Source organism: Arvicanthis niloticus, chromosome 4 (genome assembly GCF_011762505.2).
Source record: "Arvicanthis niloticus isolate mArvNil1 chromosome 4, mArvNil1.pat.X, whole genome shotgun sequence".
Lineage (NCBI taxonomy): Eukaryota > Metazoa > Chordata > Mammalia > Rodentia > Muridae > Arvicanthis > Arvicanthis niloticus.
Window position 1 is genome coordinate 80,520,584 of NC_047661.1, and position 20,850 is coordinate 80,541,433.

At 46.9% G+C, this 20,850-nt stretch overlaps 1 protein-coding gene and 1 long non-coding RNA gene across 4 annotated transcripts in view; both read left to right on the forward strand.

Moving 5' to 3' along the window:
- Positions 1-3,631, forward strand: part of Igsf3 (immunoglobulin superfamily member 3) — a 90,800-nt gene extending 87,169 nt beyond the window's left edge. For all 3 annotated transcript variants that reach the window (XM_076933031.1, XM_034499841.2, XM_076933032.1), the window contains one exon: positions 448-3,631. In XM_076933031.1, coding sequence (XP_076789146.1) covers positions 448-698 — 251 coding nt within the window. In that variant the 3' untranslated portion in view covers positions 699-3,631. The remainder of the gene's footprint in view (positions 1-447) is intronic.
- A 784-nt stretch (positions 3,632-4,415) lies between these two features.
- Positions 4,416-17,823, forward strand: LOC143442080 (uncharacterized). Its single transcript, XR_013109991.1, has 2 exons — positions 4,416-15,131; positions 15,186-17,823. It is a non-coding gene; the product is annotated as an uncharacterized LOC143442080 (long non-coding RNA).
- The last annotated feature ends 3,027 nt before the right edge of the window (positions 17,824-20,850 follow it).

Below are 20,850 nucleotides of genomic sequence, written 5' to 3' on the forward strand. Positions count from 1 at the left end.
GTGTCTTTTCAAGGACAACCACTCCCTGAGGCAGGCAGGAAAGGAATGTGCTAGATTCCCTGAGCTGGAAGTCTAAGTAGAACTAGGCACAGAAGGACATGTCAGCTACCCACTTACCGTGTAGGAGGCTAAGAAGGAATGGGAGTGAGCTTCTTCACCACCCTAGACACCGTCATGTTCAGTCAGTAAGGTCAACTTCAGTGTGTGGCTCTCCCAGCAGACGTTATGTATCTCCATGGGAATGGAGGCACTGCATCATTTGAACTTAAGAGTCATGAGGGTTGGGGTGCTGTGAGAAAAAACAAGGCAAAATTTCCCAGTCACTGGTGGCAGGGGAGGGCTAGGAGGGCTAATTGGGGTAACTTCCTCAGGGCAGGTGAGCGCTGGGGAGCAGGGAGCAGGCGCAGAGTCCAGGCTCCGCCCTCACAGTTTCTTGCTGCCTTCCAGGTTCCACCCTGCAGTCGCTCATCTGCTCCAACGATGCCCTCTTCTACTTTGTCTTCTTCTACCCTTTCCCCATCTTTGGCATCCTCATCATCACCATTCTGCTGGTGCGCTTCAAAAGCCGGAACTCCAGCAAGAACTCAGAGGGGAAGAACGGGGTGCCCCTGTTGTGGATCAAGGAGCCGCACCTCAACTACTCCCCGACTTGTCTGGAGCCTCCTGTGCTCAGCATCCACCCAGGAGCCATAGACTAAGGAGGCTGCGGTCCCCCCCAGCAGACGTTGCCCATGGCAGGGTCGGGTCAGGGGAGCCCTGTGGGCTTTTCCTCGTTGCTTCATGCTCTGTGATTGGACAGGCGACGGCACCGAACTCTGCAGTTTCCCTGCAGGAACCAATCAGACCTGGAAGGTGTTGGAGGCTTCCGGTCACGGAGATGACCGCCTCCAGGCGGTGGTCCTGGTTAGCTATTCACACCCAGGTGTCGTGATGCCAACGTCCTAGGTTCCTAGTTTTTGGTTTTGGTAACTTAGTGCGTAGCTCCAGGTGCCGCATCTACTCGCCAGTCTATCTCATGTTCTCAGATCGGTGCTACGGGGTTTCCTGTTCTGTGTAATGTACTCTTTTAGGTCCCTTTGGTCCTCTCCATTTGGATCCCATAATGTTGTGGAAGAGTTTCTCTCACAACTGATAAGCAAGAGGAAGACGCCTTCATAGTAACAAGGAATCTCTTCCAAGACATTTTTGTTTTTGCGCATTTGAAAATGCCACCCGTGGATCAAAATACACCCAAACATTTTTTTTTTTTACTTTCTTAGCAAGACTTGAAAAATATGTGTAGCGTGGGCCCAATTTGTATCTTATCTCTTCCCTCAGCCGTAGTCGTTGGAACCACTTTATAGTCAAGATGAAAGCGTTGAATTTTGCTTCAAAGGACTGCACATGTGCAGAAGAAACCCTGCAGAACCCCATTAGGAGTAGATGGTGTCCAGCCAGCCAGTCTGTCAGGGAGGCAAAAAAGGCTTCAGTTCCATCCTTGCCAAAAAAAAAAAAAAAAAAAAAAAAAAAGCCAACTTAGAGGATGGGTCAAGGGCTCCAGATGGCACCAGTTCCTAGGGTTGCTCTGAGCATTACCGACCTCTGTATTTGTCAAAGGCAATGATTGGGGGGTGAGGGGGGGAGGGTTGGCTTGACTTTGTCGACCTCAGTCTCTTGACTTACCCCTGAGCAGGTAGCTTTCTTCTGTAGGTGCTTTGCCAAATTTTCAAGGGGACATGTTTATTGAGGCTGGAAAGGGGCTGCCCTGAGTGGAGGGAACGTTATGGCCGAAGTGGCCCTCGAGCACAGGCCCAGTGGAGCGTGCTGAGCTGTCACCCTGAGCTTAGCAGAGTGGAGGACTAGGAGGGGGTCTTAGAGCCTGATGTTGAGAGGCTGGAGGAATACTTTACCCCTCTGTCTTCCTTCCAGTGAGCCTTTTCTCAGTGAGGGCTTCCTTATCCATCACTGCTCTCCCCAAATCTCAGTGCTGTAGGGATATTGTCCTAGGCTAGGACCAGGCACAGCCCTTTGCAATTCTTGTTGTCCCCCTATTTTCAACAGACAACTGAGAACAGGAGTTGTCACTTTCCTGTGCGTGAGTGTGCGTGTGTGCACATGTGTGTGTATGTACGTGTGTGTGTGTGTGTGTGTGTGTGTGCTCTCGTGAGAGAGACACTAGAGAGACAGAGACAGACAGACAGACAGACAGACAGACAGACAGTGTTTAGGTTGTTTGGTTAAACTGGTGGCTTTTAACTTTCAGCCCACAAATCCAAACTCCACTGCCTCCACTCTGTTAAGCCAGATGCTCAGCTGCCCGGGAGCCTCATCAATGGCAAGTCCTCCCTTTGCCTTTTGCTCACTCTGCTGATCTTGTGAACCCTCCTTCCCCCACCCTTCAGCGGCCACACCTTCTCTGGGGAATTGGCATCCTGAGTCCCAAGATAGAGCCCCTTGGAAAAAGCTGCCCAAGATTGTAGAAGTAAATCTAATGAGTGATTTCTGCAAAGTCTGGTCTCGAGAATAAACAGACAACACAGAGGCTGCAGGACTTTCAGGCCATTGGGCCAGATCGTTATGGATCCTTCCAAGGGGTCTGCTAGGTGTGGGCCGTGTGCTGAGCAGAGGAAGGGAGGCAAGATGCAGCCCAACAATCCTTCCTCCCTCCTGGCCCTCTGTTCTCTGAGAAGTGTCCAGGCAGCATCACCTTAATCCCTCCTGTGCCTGCCCTGCTGATTCTCATTTCTGCTGCACGAACACATCAGAGGGACCAAATTGGCTCAGTCACGAAGAAAGAATGTCTTTTGTTCTGTTCCTTCGTTTCATGGGTGTGGGCTCCTGGTGGGTAATTGCTGACTCCTGAGTTTTGGGCCGTCAGTGAGGGAAGATTGACGCCGGAGGGCTGGCCTGAGTTAAGATTTCAGACTGGCTCTGTAGCAGCAGAAAACGCAAGTAAATATGTGAAGCAACCGCAGGACGTTTGCGAGGAGCAAAGAAATCTATGTCAGTATTTTAACAACCGATTTTTGCGTTTATTTTCTGCAGGGCTGGGGTATGCAATCAAAGGTTAAACTCTGAGCTTTCTATGAAAATAAAACAAAAAAAAGCCAAAAAAAGCAAAACAAAACAAAACAAAACAAAAAAACCCAAAACCAAAACAAAACAAAAAAAAAAAAAGAAAAAGAAAAACCCAAAACCCTCAGGACCCTCTGTGGCTGGTTCTATGGACATGTGTTGTCAGATAAATGGTGATAGCGCCCTCCAGTGGCTGGAAGGCTTCACTGCATATTGTCTGTTGGGGCGTTGGTTCTCTGAGTTGAGTTCAGAGTACTCAATAGAGACTCCTGACATCTGTCCTCTCCAGTGTCACATTTATGAGAATCTCCACTGTGCTAGGCATTGTCCCAGGACACTATTATGACCACAGCCTCTCTCATTGGGGTGTTTCTGTAGCAAATTTTCATATTTGTTTCAAACAATGGTGTCTCTGCATTCATGTTGAAGACAGAGATGGGCTAAGAAGACTATCCATGCATGAAGTAGAGAACCGTTGGGTTGTTTCGTTTTTTAAAAGGAGAAGCTATTTGTAAGCCGCTGCACAAAGACATTTTATATACACTGCAGAGACCTGTAGTAAATTATGTTGACAATACACTGTTTACATTTTCTGGAGTCTGATGTCCTCCTGCCCCTCACTGAACCAGCCGCCTCCTGCTGTAGGATGGACTGTGCTCGGTGGGTGGCCTGGAGTTTTGCTCTTGGCACTGATGTACCAGATTCGAGTTTTACAAGCTGTAGCTTTTCTATGCATGCCCTCACCCAACCTAAATTATGGTTTTTTTTGTACAAATGATAAAAAAAAAAAAAAAAAAAAAAAAAAAAAAAAAACCTTTCTCAAGACACTTTTGCCACATGCTGAAATGTATCCCAACTCTACACCTACCTGGTTAAGAGTGCAGCACTGAGCTGTGACACAAGTGCCCCTGGGGCCTGCTAGGCAGACTGGGAAGCTGACATTGCTGTGGGTTATGTGACGGTTGTTTCTTTGGTGGGAAATGTAGGGTTAGAGGACCCTAGTGAGAACAGCCTTCCAACTCACTAGGGCCTCTGCAGCGAGACCAGACCGCCCTTCCCAAGCCCCATTAATGCTCATGAATGAAAGTGGACCACAGGCCTCTTCCTGGCTAGGCATAAGGACATAGCTGGACAGTCCCAGGCAGTGAGACTTAGACAGCAGTTACTGCTGTTAGTTGCTGCCAGATGCCAGCTGAGAAGCATTGGAATATTGCAGGCCCCAGAAGTGATCACACCTAGTTGGGTCTTTGCAGTTCTTAGGACATGCAGAGGAGGGGGTCCCTCCTTCCTTCCCCTCCCCTTTGTCCACTCCCCTCCCCTCCCCTCCCTCCCCTCCCCTCCCCTCCCCTTCACCACTCATTTCCAGCCTGCCTCCCCAAGGCTTAGCCCTTCTGCTGTGTTTTCCTTATCACCTTCCTGCACCTGCTCACTCGGCCACAAGTTAAAACTGCAGCTGCTTATCCCTTAGGTGCCCACAGTAGTTCCATGTTAAGTTTTAATGCGTTATTTTTGCTTATGAGGCTGTTTATTCCTTAGGTACCCACAGAATGGCTCCCTGTTAAGTCTTACGCATTATTTTTTTTTCATGATTCCCTCCATCCCAAATGCGCTATTTCTACCAGGAGCTACATTTTAAAAAGGAAGTAGAGTATTACGTAGTCAGGTTGCCCCTATTAAGCCCTTGGTTAAGTGACCATGAACCTCCCTGTGAGGAGTATGATGAAAGTGACCATCTGTGTGTTTGGATTTAAGGGCTGTGTCGTCACTGTGTCCCAGATCCCTATACTTTATAGTTCCAAGTGTTGGGTAAAACTAAAGCCCAGGGCGACAGAAAGTGGCATGCCACAGAGTGTCATCCAAGCTCCATGGGCCATCTTTTCTTAACGTCATCCGCAGTTAGCCACAGTGCCAAGAAGGGAAAGCTGGACAACACAACACCAGTCACAGGATGAACATGCGCCAGCAATCCTTTTAGAAAGGGAAGTAGAGACAGTTCTCAGTGTGTGCAGGGAGCTCATTGGCTCTCTGCTGAATTCATTATGGGGCATTGAAAGCCACTTTTGATTCATGAAGTCTGCCAGGCAGGGCCTATCGGCACATCCATCTAGAAATGTTTGATGGGAACGTGGCCTCTCTCCTAATGAGCGAGCTGGCTCTGCTGGTCAGAGAGTACAGTCACAGGTCTAACAAGTAACCCTCAGCCAGTAATACATGGAGACCGTAACCCAAGGCACTTGCCCCCCCCATAACCCCCCTCCTGTGATGGGGCAGTCCTTTCTTCAGTGGCTCATTCCCAGAACCCCATTCATCTCAGTCCAGTCCTGTGTGGGCTGGCAGAAGAGGAGCCTTTAGGCTTGGCCCCTCACTGTGTCTCAGGTAAGTCATTTATCTTCTCCAGCCAGCTTGCTCGCTGTAAAGCCAGAGGCAACAATCCTGTTACATCCAGCCAGGTAACATCCTTACCAAGCACCCCCTAACCCCAAACATGGTCATTGTTCCTTTTCTAGCCTCCGAGGCAAAGTTCCCACAGCTGCCTGGTGCACATAGTCTGGTCTCACCTGACTTTCTGACTGTCAAGGAAAGGGGAGAGAATTGATTTTCTCACTTTCTTAGCCACACCCTGTACCTACCTGGTTCCCAGGATCTACAGGTGATATAAAGTAGGCTTCATGGGGGCAGGGCTTCAGTGAATTCCCAGGAACTCACCGATAGAAAGACCTTTAAGATTTTCAGGCTAAATTGAAATGTGGAACATAGATCACAAGTCTCTGTGACTTGGGTCCCCGCCTGACGGCAAGGAAGATGCTAGCAAGACACATGCTTCATGTTCACAACTTGACAACATGCCTTGGTGTCTGTCTGGACAGTATAGAGTCCTGCTCACAGAGTGATGAATGTTTCCTTGTTCTCTTAGCTGCACAGAGTCAAGCATGACACTTCTCTCTGCAGGAACAGGGACAGCCAGGAAGGAGAAAGGGTCTAAGGGTGTAAGTCTGAGAATAGTAATTTGGCCTGGGGGCTAGTGGGGTGGAAGAGACCAAGCCTGTGAAAGCTGGATCAACAGACTGCTTCTAGCTGGGTTGTATGGGGTACGGAGTGGGGTCCCGAGGGAGAGACTGCACCTGACAGCTGAAACACAGGTGGAGACAGAGGGCCTGGGGATGTAGCTCAGCTGGCAGAGTGCTTGGTTGCTCCGAATTCCATGGGATTACAGAGAAAACAGTCTGTAGTCCCAACACTTGGGAGGTGGAGACAGGAGGATTAGGAATTCAAGGAAGCCCTTCATGACATGTCAAGTTCTTGGCTAGCATGTGTTACCAAAGACCCTGTCTGTAAACAAAAAGCCAAGTGCTAGCGAGAGCTCTGAAGTTAAGAGTACTTGCTATTCCTACAGAGAACCAAGATCAATTCCTTATGTCTGCATGGTAGTTCATAAAGGCTTGTGATTCCAGTTCCAGGGGATCTGACGCCCTCTTCTGGTCTCTTAGGGCTACTGCATGTACATGGTGTACACACACTCATATAAATTCCCAGCAACAGGGGAATGGAAGAGAGAAACCAAGGCTACTGGTGGTGCTTGGGGGATTAAGGAAAAGAAGTTTGTAAGAGGTATTCCAGGGAACCCCCACATTCTAGCAGTTGTCTCAAAGGGCCCCTTTTAATAGTCGAGGAAGAAGTAGGGGGGATTATCTTGTGCAGGCTTAATAACAGGAAAAGAGAGCACGCACCTCTTGATGGAATGACGCTTTTGTCCTGTCATAGAGTCAGTTCAAGCCTAGCCCCATGGGCATGGCTTTCTAGGAGAAATAGTCCCAGCCTGACTCCCCCAGCCCCTCCTCCAGGTCTAGTTGCCTTTATTAGGTTCATCTGGCCAAGGATAGATGCTGGAGTTGTGGGTTCAAAGAAATAGGTTGCCAGGTTTTAAGACATGCTGTGAGGCCTGATCACAGAGCTGTGACTGAGGATGAAAGGCACCGAGGCAGGGGAGTGGACATTTGTCCACTTGGAATGGGACAGAGTGGGACAGAGTGTGAGCAGAGCAGGGACTTGAAGGTCACAGCTGGCCTAGGGCTTGGCCACACCTGCAGGCACCTTGTGATCACTTTCCTCTCGTCCTGGGCAGTGAAGTCCACCCTTGTGGAAGAGGTCCCTGGGGCTCCTGGGTGGGTGGATTTGGGTGGGCTCCGGTCTGGATGGCCATCCCTGCTGGAGGGTTAGGGAAGGTCAGTGGACAGGAGCCTTTTTTCAGAGAGGCTATTTCAGCATGGACTAAAAATCTTGACTACAGGCTTATTTATTCTGTTAGGGATGGAGAGAGCCTGGGCTCCTGCGCTGTTTGGGGACTTGCCCTATCTCAGGATCCTTCCAAGGTACCTCAACTCTCCACCAGGTGTTCCCAAGGCAGTGACTCCCAAATGACCTCACCACACCTCCAGGACATAAATGGACAGCCATCCAACTGGACAGCTCTCCAGTCTCCAGGCATTGCTCTGTGCTCGGGCTCCACCAGATGCTTTAAAACCAGCCACATGAACTCAGCCATCACCTGCCTTAGAAGTAGAGTTTGTTTGTTTGTTTCTTGTTGGAACAGCTGGTCAGAGCTGACTTCTGCTGGGATCATGTAGGGACTGTCGCTGGGACACCTGAGGGGAGCTGCAAGGCTTCCCAGGGAGATGTGAGCAAATGACCTGCACTGTTCCTTCCCATCCAGGTTCACTGTGAAACTGGTTTAACTGGGGGGAAGGGGGAAACAAGGCTAGTCCAACCTTTGGGCAACGGGTAGAGGCTTTTGGGGTGAGTGCACATCATTGGCCAGGACTAAGGTGCTGGGAATGCTTCATTTACATAAGGAGAATTTCAAGTGCTGCTGGACATGGCCTTACAAGGGAAAAGGAAGGTTAGCCTGGCTACCACTGATCTCAGGATGGATTTCTAGGGTTTGGACATTCCTCCATCCTCCTCTTGCTCCAGGCCTGCTCCACACGGCTCCACAGCTCCCCTGGCCCCACATGTACTCAAGTCAGGGCCCTGCTGTAGGCCATAGAAAGAGTTCCACTCAAGTCTAGCTTGGTAAACAAATGAGTTTATTAGGGTCACACCCAGCATATATAGGGCTTACTGAAGCATGGAGGACTCAGAGGCAAGTGCATCACCACAAAGCCTACCCTACCATGAAGGGTGATGGAGGAGAGCTGCATCCATGTGCACTGAGCCTCTTTCCTGCCAAGAAGAGATGATCCCTATTAAGGGAAATGGCTATGGGACAGTAGGAGAGGGCTCACAGGACTCTTAGAGAAGGGTTCGGGACAATAGGACAGTGCTGGGCTGAAGATACTTAATTGTTCCTTCTATTTAAAACTAAACGTCAGGTCAGGACCCTCAAAGATGGACTTCGGGGGGAGGGGGTATCACTGGACTCCTTTATCTGTTCCTCTTCCCAGTGTGACTCCATTGACTTAGTCTCCCTTTGCTTTTCATTATTTTTATTTTCTCCTTCCCTCCCTCCATCCATCCTTCCCTCCCTCCCTTCCTGCCCTCTTCATTGGCATCTTAGGATAGGTGCCTGAAACTCAGTTTTTTGTACCCTAAAAGCTTCTATAATGGTGTCTCCTTGAATTCATGAATCCATTCACAGGTCACCTCAGCCAGCAAACCTGTGTATAGGATCTGTTCTACATAGCCATAAATGAAGAGTGTTTGCAGCTGAGCACTGTGGTCCCGTTAGAGGTGTGCCCCTGGGGGCCTAGCCCGCATCCCCAGAAGGCTGAAAGCACAGTGATGGGCAGCACGAATTCTGTAGTTGGACCAAGTTGTGGACCTTGGCTCCCTATACATCTTAGTCATGAACACACACACAGAGAGAGAGAGAGAGAGAGAGAGAGAGAGAGAGAGAGAGAGAAAGAGAGAGAGAGAGAACACAAATGCACTCAAGGTAATAATTTTCCTTGGTGTTTAAACTTCATTCTAGACTTGGATGGGCTTGGAATCACCTGGGAGATTTTGTGGATGTGCTTCCGGCCTCCTGGCCCCACAGCAGGCATTTTTATATCCTGAAATAAGCAACAATAACCTCCTCGGGAAAAGGTTTCCTTTGTAGCTGCTCTCAAGGACACGATGTTTTTAATAACCTTAGCTGCTTGCTGTTTTTCCTTCTCCCCATTATACAGCCAAGTGGGCCAGCCTGAGCTGGAACAGGGTTTCTTTGGGAAAGAGACAAAGGATCCCCCTGGGCCCATCCTGCATGTTTCCAGAGTCTTTTTATCAACAGGCTGAAGGAACACATGTTGATTTATCAATGTAATATGTATTAAAGAGTGTGTGTGTGTGTGTGTGTGTGTGTGTGTGTGTGTGTTTTATACGTTTTATAATTCTATTGCTGAGTGGACACTGGCCTGTGGAGAGGAGCAGGGGCCCCAGAAGCAGTGCAAGTACAAAATGAGTGGTTGCCTGGGCTGGTATGGAGGAAGTAAGAAATGCCTGGCTTTGCCGTGAAGGCAGAACTTGCACAGGCTGGCACTGGCTGACTTCAGGGACGTGCCGACAGGACCGTGCCAACAGGACCCAGTTTGTGCTGGGCAAAAAACAAGAGCTTAAAAGTTGGGAGGGTGTGGTTTCCTGATAAATGTAGCTCTGCCCCCCCCTCCACTCATCAAAGACGCTTTCTTTGCAACAGAGACCATTGCATAAAACTATAGTTGGTCAGAGTACAGAGAAGAGCTGATCCTGGAGTGCCCAGCCACAATAGAAATACCCACAACACAAGTCCTGCATCTAAAGCTCAGGGAAGAACAGTGGACAGATCATAAAGTCCAGAGGAATGGGAAGTCTGCTTACAATGGTGTCTCCTAGAAATGGCAGGGACGCTATACTCAGGATGCTGCAATGATAAGGCTACTTACATAAGACACAGACAATTACAATACCAGTAAACATGCTAACCTAATGTGACAAGGGGAGACCTCATGGGACTCCACCCTAGACAGAGAACTACAGGCAACTTACAACTGGAAAGAAAGGGAATTAGTCTTCCCCACAGATGAATCCTCTAATTTGTTATCCAATACCTTATGTAATGAGTTTCTCCACCGATGCAATAAGCCCATTCAAGCTAAATCAAGAGTATAAAAGCAGGTTTATCGAGAGGCAGCTCTTCGGGTGAGTTCACTGATCTCACAGGAGGACATCAGTGGAGTTCCAAGCCTGGGCTAAAGCAACATCGTTTTATAAGTCTTGGCAGGGGGATGATGACGTGTAAGCGGGGAGCTATGGTTGTGCACAAAAATGGTAAAAACCTAAGCCCCTGGGCAGGTATGCTTGGGTGGGTTGCCAGAAAGGCAGAGACAAGGAGTGATGACATGCTGGCCTGGGGTTTTCTCTGTGTGGGCAGGGCTGCTGTCTTAGTCAGGGTTTCTATTCCTGCACAAATATCATAACCAAGAAGCAAGTTGGGGAGGAAAGGATTTATTCAGCTTACACTTCCACATTGCTGTTCATCACCAAAGAAAGTCAGGCCAGGAACTCACACAGGGCAGGAACCTGGAGGCAGGAACTGATGCAGAGACCATGGAGAGGTGTTGCTTACTACATTGCTTCTCCTGACTTGCTCAGTTTGCTTTCTTATAGAACCCGGGACCACCAGCCCTGGGATGGCACCACCTACAAGTCCCCCCCCCCCCCATCACTAATTGAGAAAATGCCTTACAACTGGATCTCATGGGGGCATTTCCTCAAGGGAGGCTCCTTTCTCTGTGATAACTCCAGCTTGTGTCAAGTTGACACACAAAACCAGCCAGTACAATTGGGGAGAAGATGAGCAGATGGGTTTTCTCAGCTTGTGTGGGGGTAAGCAGGGGTTCCAACCAACCAATGTGGTCAGCCCTGAAATCAGGTCTATAAAAGCAACACTAAACAGACTCAGCAGGTGGGATTCATATATTTATGCATGTATACATACATATGCATATGTGATATACATAAATAATTAAGAAAAAAGATCCCAGATTTGAGAGGGCCTAAAAGAGGAAATGTGGGCAGGGCCCCCAGGAGAAAAGGGAAGGGGTAGATGCAATTATATTTAATTTCTTTAAAACAAAGGACAGTAGGAGTCCAAATGATACTTTATATGACATACAAATCTGTTGCGTCTTTTTCCTTTTCCCTTTTCCCCTTTTCCTTTCCTTCCCTTTCTTTTCCTTTCCTTTCCTAGACAGGGTTTCTCTGTATAGCCGTCCTGGAATTTACTCAGGCTGGCCTCAAACTCAGATATTTGCCTGCCTCTGCCTCTGCCTCTGCCTCTGCCTCTGCCTCTGCCTCTGCCTCTGCCTCTGCCTCTGCCTCTGCCTCTGCCTCTGCCTCTGCCTCTGCCTCTGCCTCTGCCTCTGCCTCTGCCTCTGCCTCTGCCTCTGCCTCTGCCTCTGCCTCTGCCTCTGCCTCTGCCTCTGCCTCTGCCTCTGCCTCTGCCTCTGCCTCCTCTATCTATCTCTCAGGCACTGGGACTGAAGGCGTGCGTCACTACTGCTCGGCCATTCTTACTTTTTAAATGTGCTAAACCGTATTCTTTGAAACGTCTTATAAAGTGTGCATTATCTTCTACTCGAGTTAACCTGGCCTTGACAAATATTAGCACTTTTATTAGCATCTGCCACCTTTCGCAGACCCCGATCACTCTGCTGTGGTTGAGCCCCGACTTGCCAGTTGTCTCCCTGTCTAGAAATTGAATTCCTTGTACTGAGGAACTGATTCCTCTTTTAAAAGTTTCCTCTCGTGGACTTGCTTTGGTTTTTTTTTTTTTTCTTCCACACTCTAGAGTGTTCACTGGGAGCGTTAGAGGATAACGTTTGTCAGTATCTCTCCATCTGTGGTTAGCTCACACTCTCATAGGACACACATCCGCATGGCTTGCTGTAGACACATTCAGACAGCCTTGTGTTTTTCTTTAGAGATAGTAATTCAAGTTGAAGCAGTTATAGCAGGGTGGGCACGTAATGCTTTGTAGCAGTGAAACATTATTGTATGCTTTATATAGACATCATCTTCTGTCTTAAGTGTATTTCATTTTGTGTGTACAAGTGTTTTACCTGCATGGATGTGTGTACACCACACGCATACCTGGTGCCCGTGGAGGTCAAAAGAGGGCATCAGATCCTCTGTAATTAGAGTTACAGGTGGTTGTGGATTGCCATGTGGATGCTGGGAACCGAACTGAGGTCCTCTGGAGGACCAGCAATGCTCTTAGCTATCCATCCTTCTCTCTAACTTCCCATGCATTTCTCTTCCTTTCCTCCTCTGTTCCCATTTTCTCCAAACTCTGACCATGTTGCCCAGGCTGGCTTTGAACTTTTGATTTTAAGCTGTCTTTCTGTTTCGGCCTCCCAAGTACCTGAGGCTATAAGTGCTTGCCCTTTCACTTGAATGTAACATCAATTTTATTGGGTAAAGAGAACAAAGCTCAGACAGGTTAAGTACCTCGTCCAACTTCACACAGTACATAAATGGCATTAGTAGCTTGAGCCTACCTGTGTGTAGCTTTTCCTTTTCCTAGAGGGGAGAGCGGTTATAACATTCAATGAGCTCTCACAACTCAGAAGACTTATGAAGTGAAGGAACTCACAAAGTTTTTAAAGCCCCTCCCAAGATTATAAACTCAGAAAGGGATTACTGGGAGAGAGGGGCTACTCCATTGGAATCACTGCAGCTTGCCTGGGTGAACAAGTGTCCTTTGCAAGTATGTGGTAGACATTTCTTCCCCAAAAGTAAGTGTACATGAGTGTGGGCCTGGAGACTGTCCATCCAGATCAGGGCTCTTTCACAAGCTAGGTGTGGGCTAGAGGAAAGGCAAGAGCCACCAAGTTGGGCTGGAGCCTGTCAGATCCAGGGCCAGCACAGTGCCTGTCACGGTGGGCTAGGCTACGTAAGCAACATAAGCCAGTCCCAACAAGACCAGTAGGACTGAAGGGGAGGCACGGTAGCCCTACAAGAACAATGGCACTCAGCATAGGAAGCAGAATGCATCATGGGAAAAGACTGGATTCAGAAGGCTAGATAGGGGTAGTGTCTGTCACTCATTGTTCTTGTGATGAAACAAGGGGAGATCTGTGCAGGCTGCCCTGGACTTTTAGCCATGTAAGACCAACAGACACTTGCTCAGAGCAGACCAGTGGCCTTCCAGGGTCCTGTCCACACTCTGTGAAGGTTTTCTGTTCTATAACGCTAACACTAGAATGGACTACAGATTTGGAAAGCAGGTGAAAGAACTGCAAAAAGGGAAGCTAGAGTTTGAACGAAAGCATCCCATGTGGGTGGAAGAGGCAGTCTCAAAACCCATACATTTAGACAGAAATCCCAATGTCAAGGGTTAGTTAATCTCTCTACAAGTTTTAGCCATGGAGGCCCCCTGAAGTCCCATAAACCATTAAAGTTATTGCTGCAGTTATTGCTTTTATGCTAGGATCACTGTTGAAGAGACCGCATGTTTTGGTTGCAGGAAGTCAAGCTGGGACTGAGCTGATGGCTCCCTCCCTCCCTGTTGGATGGCATCTGCAGTAACAGAAGGTGCTGGGCATGCAGCTGGGGGAGGGTGGTCACCAGCAGTCCTGCTTGTTATGGACCCTAGCTGCTGTACTGCCATACGCCAGGAAAGATGTGTCTGACAGTGTGATAGAGCATGGTTAGGATGCAGTCAGTGGTGTTCTGCTCGGATTTAAGGGAACTTGAGTTGTAGAGTGAAAAATTATAAAGGCCATTTTATGAAATATGTGTAGATTTTTCCGCCTTACAGAACTCGGGACTGAAAATAAGATTTCAGGCCTTCACATTCCAGGTGAAGGACACTTGCTGGATTACATTCCCCAAGCCTCACCCAAGGCAGGAAGGCATTCCTGACTACAGATAAAGATGTTATCACCTAGGTGGGGCCATAGCCCTATAGCCGGAAAAAGTGACTCTAGATCGTTTGGGCTAGATTCTCTGAAATGTTCCACTGTTCTTGGTTACCCCTCCCTTGGTCTTCCCAGTGCTATGTTCAAAATTTGTAAAACAACCAATCATGTGTAAGCGCGCGAAAATGCCTTCCTCCCCCCACCCCATGCTATAAAAGACCCTTTATCCCACCACATGTGGCCAAAAACCCTGCTCTTGGAGCTAAAGAGCATGTCGTTTTTGACCGCCGGCTCCTCCCCTAATAAACCTCTGCTGATTGCATCCAGGTATGGTTTCTTGTGATTTTTGGGTGGTCACAATCCGGAGGCTTGAGGAAGGGTCTCCCGAGTATGGGGCTCTTCATTTGGGGGCTCGTCCTGGATATGCGACCACCTTAATCCAAGAACCACGCTGGGAGGTAAAGGGACACCGCGGTTTTTTTCTGTCTGGTTGTTGTTGACCTTTTGTATAAATTGCCTGGTTTTTCATGTACTGATTTCTGGTTTTTCATGTGCGGGTTTGCCTAAATCGTCTGATTTCTCGTGTGCTAGGGTTGCCTAAATCGTGTGCTGTTTTGTCTAGGTTTGTTTAAGTTATTTGGTTTCTAAGTTGTTTGTGCCCGTCTGTCTGAATTATTTGGTTTCTGAAAAGTGCACTTCGGTTTGGACTGGCAGCTGTTTCTGTCTCGTGAGGGGCAGTAAACCATTTTTGTTTCGAGAGGAGACAAATGAGTGATTAGCAGACGTGCTGGAGAGTCACTAGCTGCTGCACCCCCAGAGACGTTTGGGGGTTCATCTAGGTGCCGGGGAGGACGTGGAATCCCTCTAGGCTGGCACAGGTTTGCATCTAGGTGCCGGAGAGGACGTGGAATCCCTCTTGGCTGGCACTGGCGATTGAGACGGGTTTTTTTGTTAGTCTTTTTGTGTGTTAACAATGAAAACTAGAGAGAGAAGGTCAGAAATGGCCACCGTGGTAGTTGTGCTCTCATGGCAGTGTGTCTATTTTTGGGTTGTTCATTGCTGGTATGTTAGAAATCTGTTAGACTTGGTCCAGCATAGGCTGACCAAGTTGTCTGAATCTGTTAAATCTGAATCTGTGAAGACTGACCGCGTTGTCTGGTTATTGGAGTCTTACTTGGAAGGCGAGAGGACTTCCAGAAGGTCAGGGGATCTGACCGTTGGATTTCAGGGGGAAGGTGAGAGGCCTTCCAGAAGGTCAGGGGATCTGACTGTCAGGTTTCAAGAGACTGAGCGCTCCTACTTGGGAGAAGACGTGGAATCCTTCTCCATCTGGGGTCGTGACCAAATGTAGTTAAGTGTTATTTGTGCCACCCGTGGCAGGGGTGAGCTATCTGTGTTTTATGTACTACACGTGAGAGGGGTGAGTTATTTGTGTTGTTTTTTTATATGTGTGTGTCTTTTCTTGGCAAATCATCTGTGTGTTAGCTGTTAATCTACTGTGTTAAACATCTTGAGTTAAAAATAGGTAACATGATTGCCGGCAGAGAGAGAAATGAAGCCGCCGGTACAAGAATACAACTGCAGAAAGGCGGGCAGGTCCTTTAATAAGGGGCAGCTACCTCGGTTCGTGCTCGCGGTTCGTGTTCCTACAGCCCGCCTACCGCATGTAGGGTATGCTTCAGGTAACAGCACATGGAGGGTGCCCTCACCCAGCCCGCTCACCCAGCCCCCACTTGGCGGGCTACAACTCGTGGTTCCCCAGCACAGCAACAGCGTGCAACAGCTACCTAGTTTGGTATTCCTGGCTGTACTGGGTACCTTGAGGTCACTAGTGCAACAAATGGCGGTTTTCCACCTGCCGCCTATGAAGATAGATGAGAACCCAGGTGATAAAAGAAAAAAGAAAAAAACCTGGCAGTGGAGCCAGGACAGCTAGACAAACAGCCGCAGCAAGATTGTTCACCTGAGAGTTAATTATTATTTTTTTTTTTTAAAAAAAAAGAGAGACAAGAACTGGTTAAAACTGCTTACTTAATTTAGTTTAAAACTTACTTGTGAGGCAGTCTTGATTTACACAAGAAAAACTGATAATTCGCCCTGCTCTGTGGCTAGGAGAAGGGCACCAGCAGAAAGTAGAAAAAAAAAAGGGGGCCAGTAGTTTTTTAGCTTCTGTAATAAGGAAGTTGATAATGATTTTTCCCAGTTTTATAAGTAAAGGAGTGCTTTTTTCTAAAATTACAGCTTAAAAGTTATAGGCTGCCCTGAGTCAGAAATATATATATATATATATATATGAGTCAGGAATATATATATATCTCCTTCAGTTTTGATAAATTTTTTAGCCATTACTGTTTGAGACAATTTCATTATTTGTATGAGACTTTCATTAAGATTTGGTTCAAAGATGAGAGTTCTGACAAGATAAAATTAAAGAAGTGGTGAAGACTTGTGCTCTTATGTTAGACATAAGAATGTTTACTTTATTGTTCTTGTTGTAATCAGAAATAACTCTTCAAAAGGTTTTTATAGAACTATGACCAAAGTTTCTATTTTGTTAAAAGTTAAATTCAAATAAGTGTCAAATGTAACTCAAGTTGCCTTTTCTACAAAGAAAAGGAAATGTTTTGAAACCCCTAGTCAATAGAATAGGGCCCAAGAAGCCCTGCTAACAGATACTTAGTTCCTAAGATTGATAAATGGTGAGCTTGCAGTCAAAGATTATTGTGTACTTGTCCAGCTAGATCCCGCAGGTACTCTTGAACTGAGTTTGAGATACACCCTAGATGATTCTGCAGAGAGCCTATTTTCCTTGACTCTAGCTGTTACATTGTGACTAGGAGTGGCCATAGGTATAGAGACAGGTGTAACTACATTGATACAGACACCTCATTATTTTCATCAGCTGAGAGCTGCCACTGATGTGGATTTGAGAGCCCTAGAACAGTCAGTAACAAAGTTAAGTTGTTACTAGACTTGCTGTTTCTTAAAGGAGAAAGTCTGTGTGCTGCTCTAAGAAAAAATGTTACTATTATGTAGACCATTCAAGAGTGACCAGAGAGTAAATTCAGAGAAAGGTTACACAAGATAGAGAGGCACAGCAATGTTGATTCGAGAGTTGGTTCAATCCTCCCTTGCTGAACCCCTTGTGATTTTACTTTTGCTTTTAACCATAGGCCCCTACATTTTAAATAGATTAGTAACTTTTGTTAGAGAAAGGATAAATGCTGTTCAGCTTTTTGTATTGTGCCACCAATATAGGACTTTGGGTCAAGAAAATGGTAATTATGACACTGGAGTTTAAACTTTTCTAAAGATCCAAATCGGAAAAAGTGGGGTTGAAAATAGACTTATTAATAATTGAGTTTTTATGATTAAAAACATAACCAAATTGGAAGAGGTGGGGATGTAGAGTGAAAATTTATAAAGGCCATTTTATGAAATATGTGTAGATTTTTCCGCCTTACAGAACTCGGGACTGAAAATAAGATTTCAGGCCTTCACATTCCAGGTGAAGGACACTTGCTGGATTACATTCCCCAAGCCTCACCCAAGGCAGGAAGGCATTCCTGACTACAGATAAAGATGTTATCACCTAGGTGGGGCCATAGCCCTATAGCCGGAAAAAGTGACTCTAGATCGTTTGGGCTAGATTCTCTGAAATGTTCCACTGTTCTTGGTTACCCCTCCCTTGGTCTTCCCAGTGCTATGTTCAAAATTTGTAAAACAACCAATCATGTGTAAGCGCGCGAAAATGCCTTCCTCCCCCCACCCCATGCTATAAAAGACCCTTTATCCCACCACATGTGGCCAAAAACCCTGCTCTTGGAGCTAAAGAGCATGTCGTTTTTGACCGCCGGCTCCTCCCCTAATAAACCTCTGCTGATTGCATCCAGGTATGGTTTCTTGTGATTTTTGGGTGGTCACAATCCGGAGGCTTGAGGAAGGGTCTCCCGAGTATGGGGCTCTTCAGAGTCTTGAACAGTGAAACAAGGCAAAGCCAGGCCAGGGAAGTCCTAGGCCCCAGTGGGGAGGGCCATTACTGTTTTGTTAAGTAGATGTGATATGCCTGTCAATTTGTCTTCTGGTAATTTGTGTTCACACCGTTGATTGCTGGTTCTGTCTGCTGCCCGTTATTGTTGCACAGACTCTGTGAACTAAAAGAAAATAATCAGACATCTATATTACCCATTCCAAGCCTTCGAGTACACTGGAAAGTGGGCGGGGAGCATGTGTGAGCAGGGCTGGAGTGTTCGGTAACTGTTTCCTCTGAACTGAAACGTTCCTTCCTGGGAAGAGGGAAGACAGGAAAGTTTGAGAAGTTACAAGATTAACCTCTCCCCACCCCCCAAGCGTTAGAAAACAGTAAGCAATTGCTGCTGCTGCTGCTGCTGACAATGATGATGATGATGGTGATTGTAGCTGCCTGCAGCCACGAGTTCCGGGTTCTCCTGAGACAAAGCCTGGGAATTAATGGGAATGGAGGGCGAGAGAAACACGGAGCCAAGACAAAGTATTCTGATCAAGGCCCGAAGTTTAATAATTTGCTTTCACATATAAAGGGGAAGCCCCACCCCCCAGAGTCTCTTCTCGGTTCAGCCCAGGGGCTGGGTAAGGAGATTGCAGTCCAGAAGGTGTCAAGGCTAGCTCAGCAGGCAGTCCATTCTTCTTAGCTCAGGTAGCAGGCTCCAAGATGCCAAGGCTGGTAATGCAATGCATCTCAGGTCCTACTGTTGCTTGGTCTATTGTGATAAGAGACTTGAAGGCCTGCTCAGGCCTGGGAGAAGGGCACAGGTGATGACGATGATGATGGTGATGATAATGTTGATGTTGATGATGATAATGATGACAATGATGATGATGATTTATTTTATTAGAAAAGAAACCTTGGGGATAAATTAAAAAAAAAAAAAAAAACACCGCACACCAAAATGAAACATTAATACAACTTAATGAATTTCTGTACAGTTAGAATTGGTGTTCCGATGGCAGCTGGGGAGCTTCTATTAAACCTTACACTTTCAGTATCAAATGCATTTTATGAGCCTATTTACTACCAAAGCAAGAAGTCCACAACAGAGTTAGAACAAGAAAAGCACGTTTACACACTTCTCTCATGGGCTTCTTCCCAGGTCGTTTCTGCTCAGGTGGAGAAGACTGTCCGCCGTAGCTTCTTCTATGGGGTGACCAGAAACTTGTACTTGAGGGAGCCTCTCACATTTTATAGTCACAAATTAACCCATCCACCTCAAGCCTGTGTGTGAAATCCAGACACAACTGTTTGACTATGACGTGTGGCCATGAAAAACATCAGGAGAGAGCTGTGCAGCTTTTGTGTGTGTGTGTGTGTGTGTGTGTGTGTGTGTGTGTGTGTGTGTGTATGTGTGTATGGTCACCCAACCTGTGCTACTAACTCGGGAAGAGTGAGCCTTGTGCCCAGGTCATCTCCGACCTCATTCTTTACACACACACACACACACACACACACACACACACACACCCTGCCACCCAGACCTCTTTCCTTTCTCAGCTCTTGCTTGGGCTTGTGCTGATGATTCCTGAATCCATCGCTCTTTGGATCAAACTGAAACCAGAGCAAATAAACATCTCTGATGCCTGACTTTCCTCTGAGCTGGCTGATCTGTAGGTCTGTGTTCATTTCCCCATGCAACAATGAAAACTGAGAAGAAAGCAAGAAGTTCTGCAGATAAAGTCAGAAAATAATAAAGCGTTCAGATCACTAAGAAGGTAATGAATGATGCTGTGTGCCATGGATGAGCTGCAGCAGAGTTTCCCAACTAGGCACTGGGTATCTGGAAAATAGCAGGGATTTTATAGGATTTTAATAGAATGATCAATAATGTATTGAAATACCATGTATCAGACTTTGGAGAATAGAGTTTAAAAGCCTGCAGAGTTTTAAATAGCTCTGTAAGAGTCATTTACCCCAAACGTTTGTTAGCTCTCTGCTCCCTCCCACCCAACACAGGAAGAATCAAAGTGACCCTCAAGCAGGATGGGATTGAGCATCTAGAAAGGCCAGGCTGGAACAGAGCGAGCAAATACAGATGTAATATGGATCAGGTAAAGTTAATTTTAATGATGCATTTTCTTTAACCTCAGTTGTGATGGTTTGAATGTTTGACCCAGGGAATGGAGGTCTGGCCTTGTTGGAGTAGGTGTGTCATTGTGGGCGTGGGCTTTAAGACCCTCATCCTAGCTGCCTGGAAGCCAGTACTCTGCTAGCAGCCTTCAGCTCCTCCTGCACCATGCTTGCACTGCCATGCTCCCACTTTAATGAAACTGAACTGAACCTCTGAACCTGTAAGCCAGCCCCAATTAAATGTTGTTCTTATAAGAGTTACCTTGGTCATGGTGTCTGTTCACAGCAGTAAAACCCTAAGACAGAAGTTGGAACTAGGAACTGAGGTATTGTGCTGTGATAGGCCTGACCATGCTTTTGTTTAGAAGAATGTGGATTTGGGGACTTTGGATTTGGAAAGCAGCAGAATGCTTTAAGTGGGGCTTAATGAGCCATCCTAGTAGGATGTGGACGACTTTGTTGCTGTGAGTGATTTGAACTGTGCAGACCTGGCCCAAGAGGTTCAGAGGAGAGGAATTTCAGTATGTGGCATAGAGACTGTTTTCTGTGGTATTTAGGTGAAGAATGTGGCTGCTTTTTGTCCTTGTCTGGAGAGTCTCCCTGAGGCTAAGGTAAAGAGATTTATATTAATTGCATTGACAAAGGAAGTCTCAAAAAAAAAAAAAAAAAAAAAAAAAAACAGCAGAGACAGTTCTCTGGTTGTCTCATGAAGAGCATTTTGAACAAGTGTAGCAAGCTTAGAAAGGAAGAAGATAACTTATATGGTTCAAGTATTAAAGGGGCAGCAGGAAGTGAATTGGAGCTGAGTCTTGTGTTCAA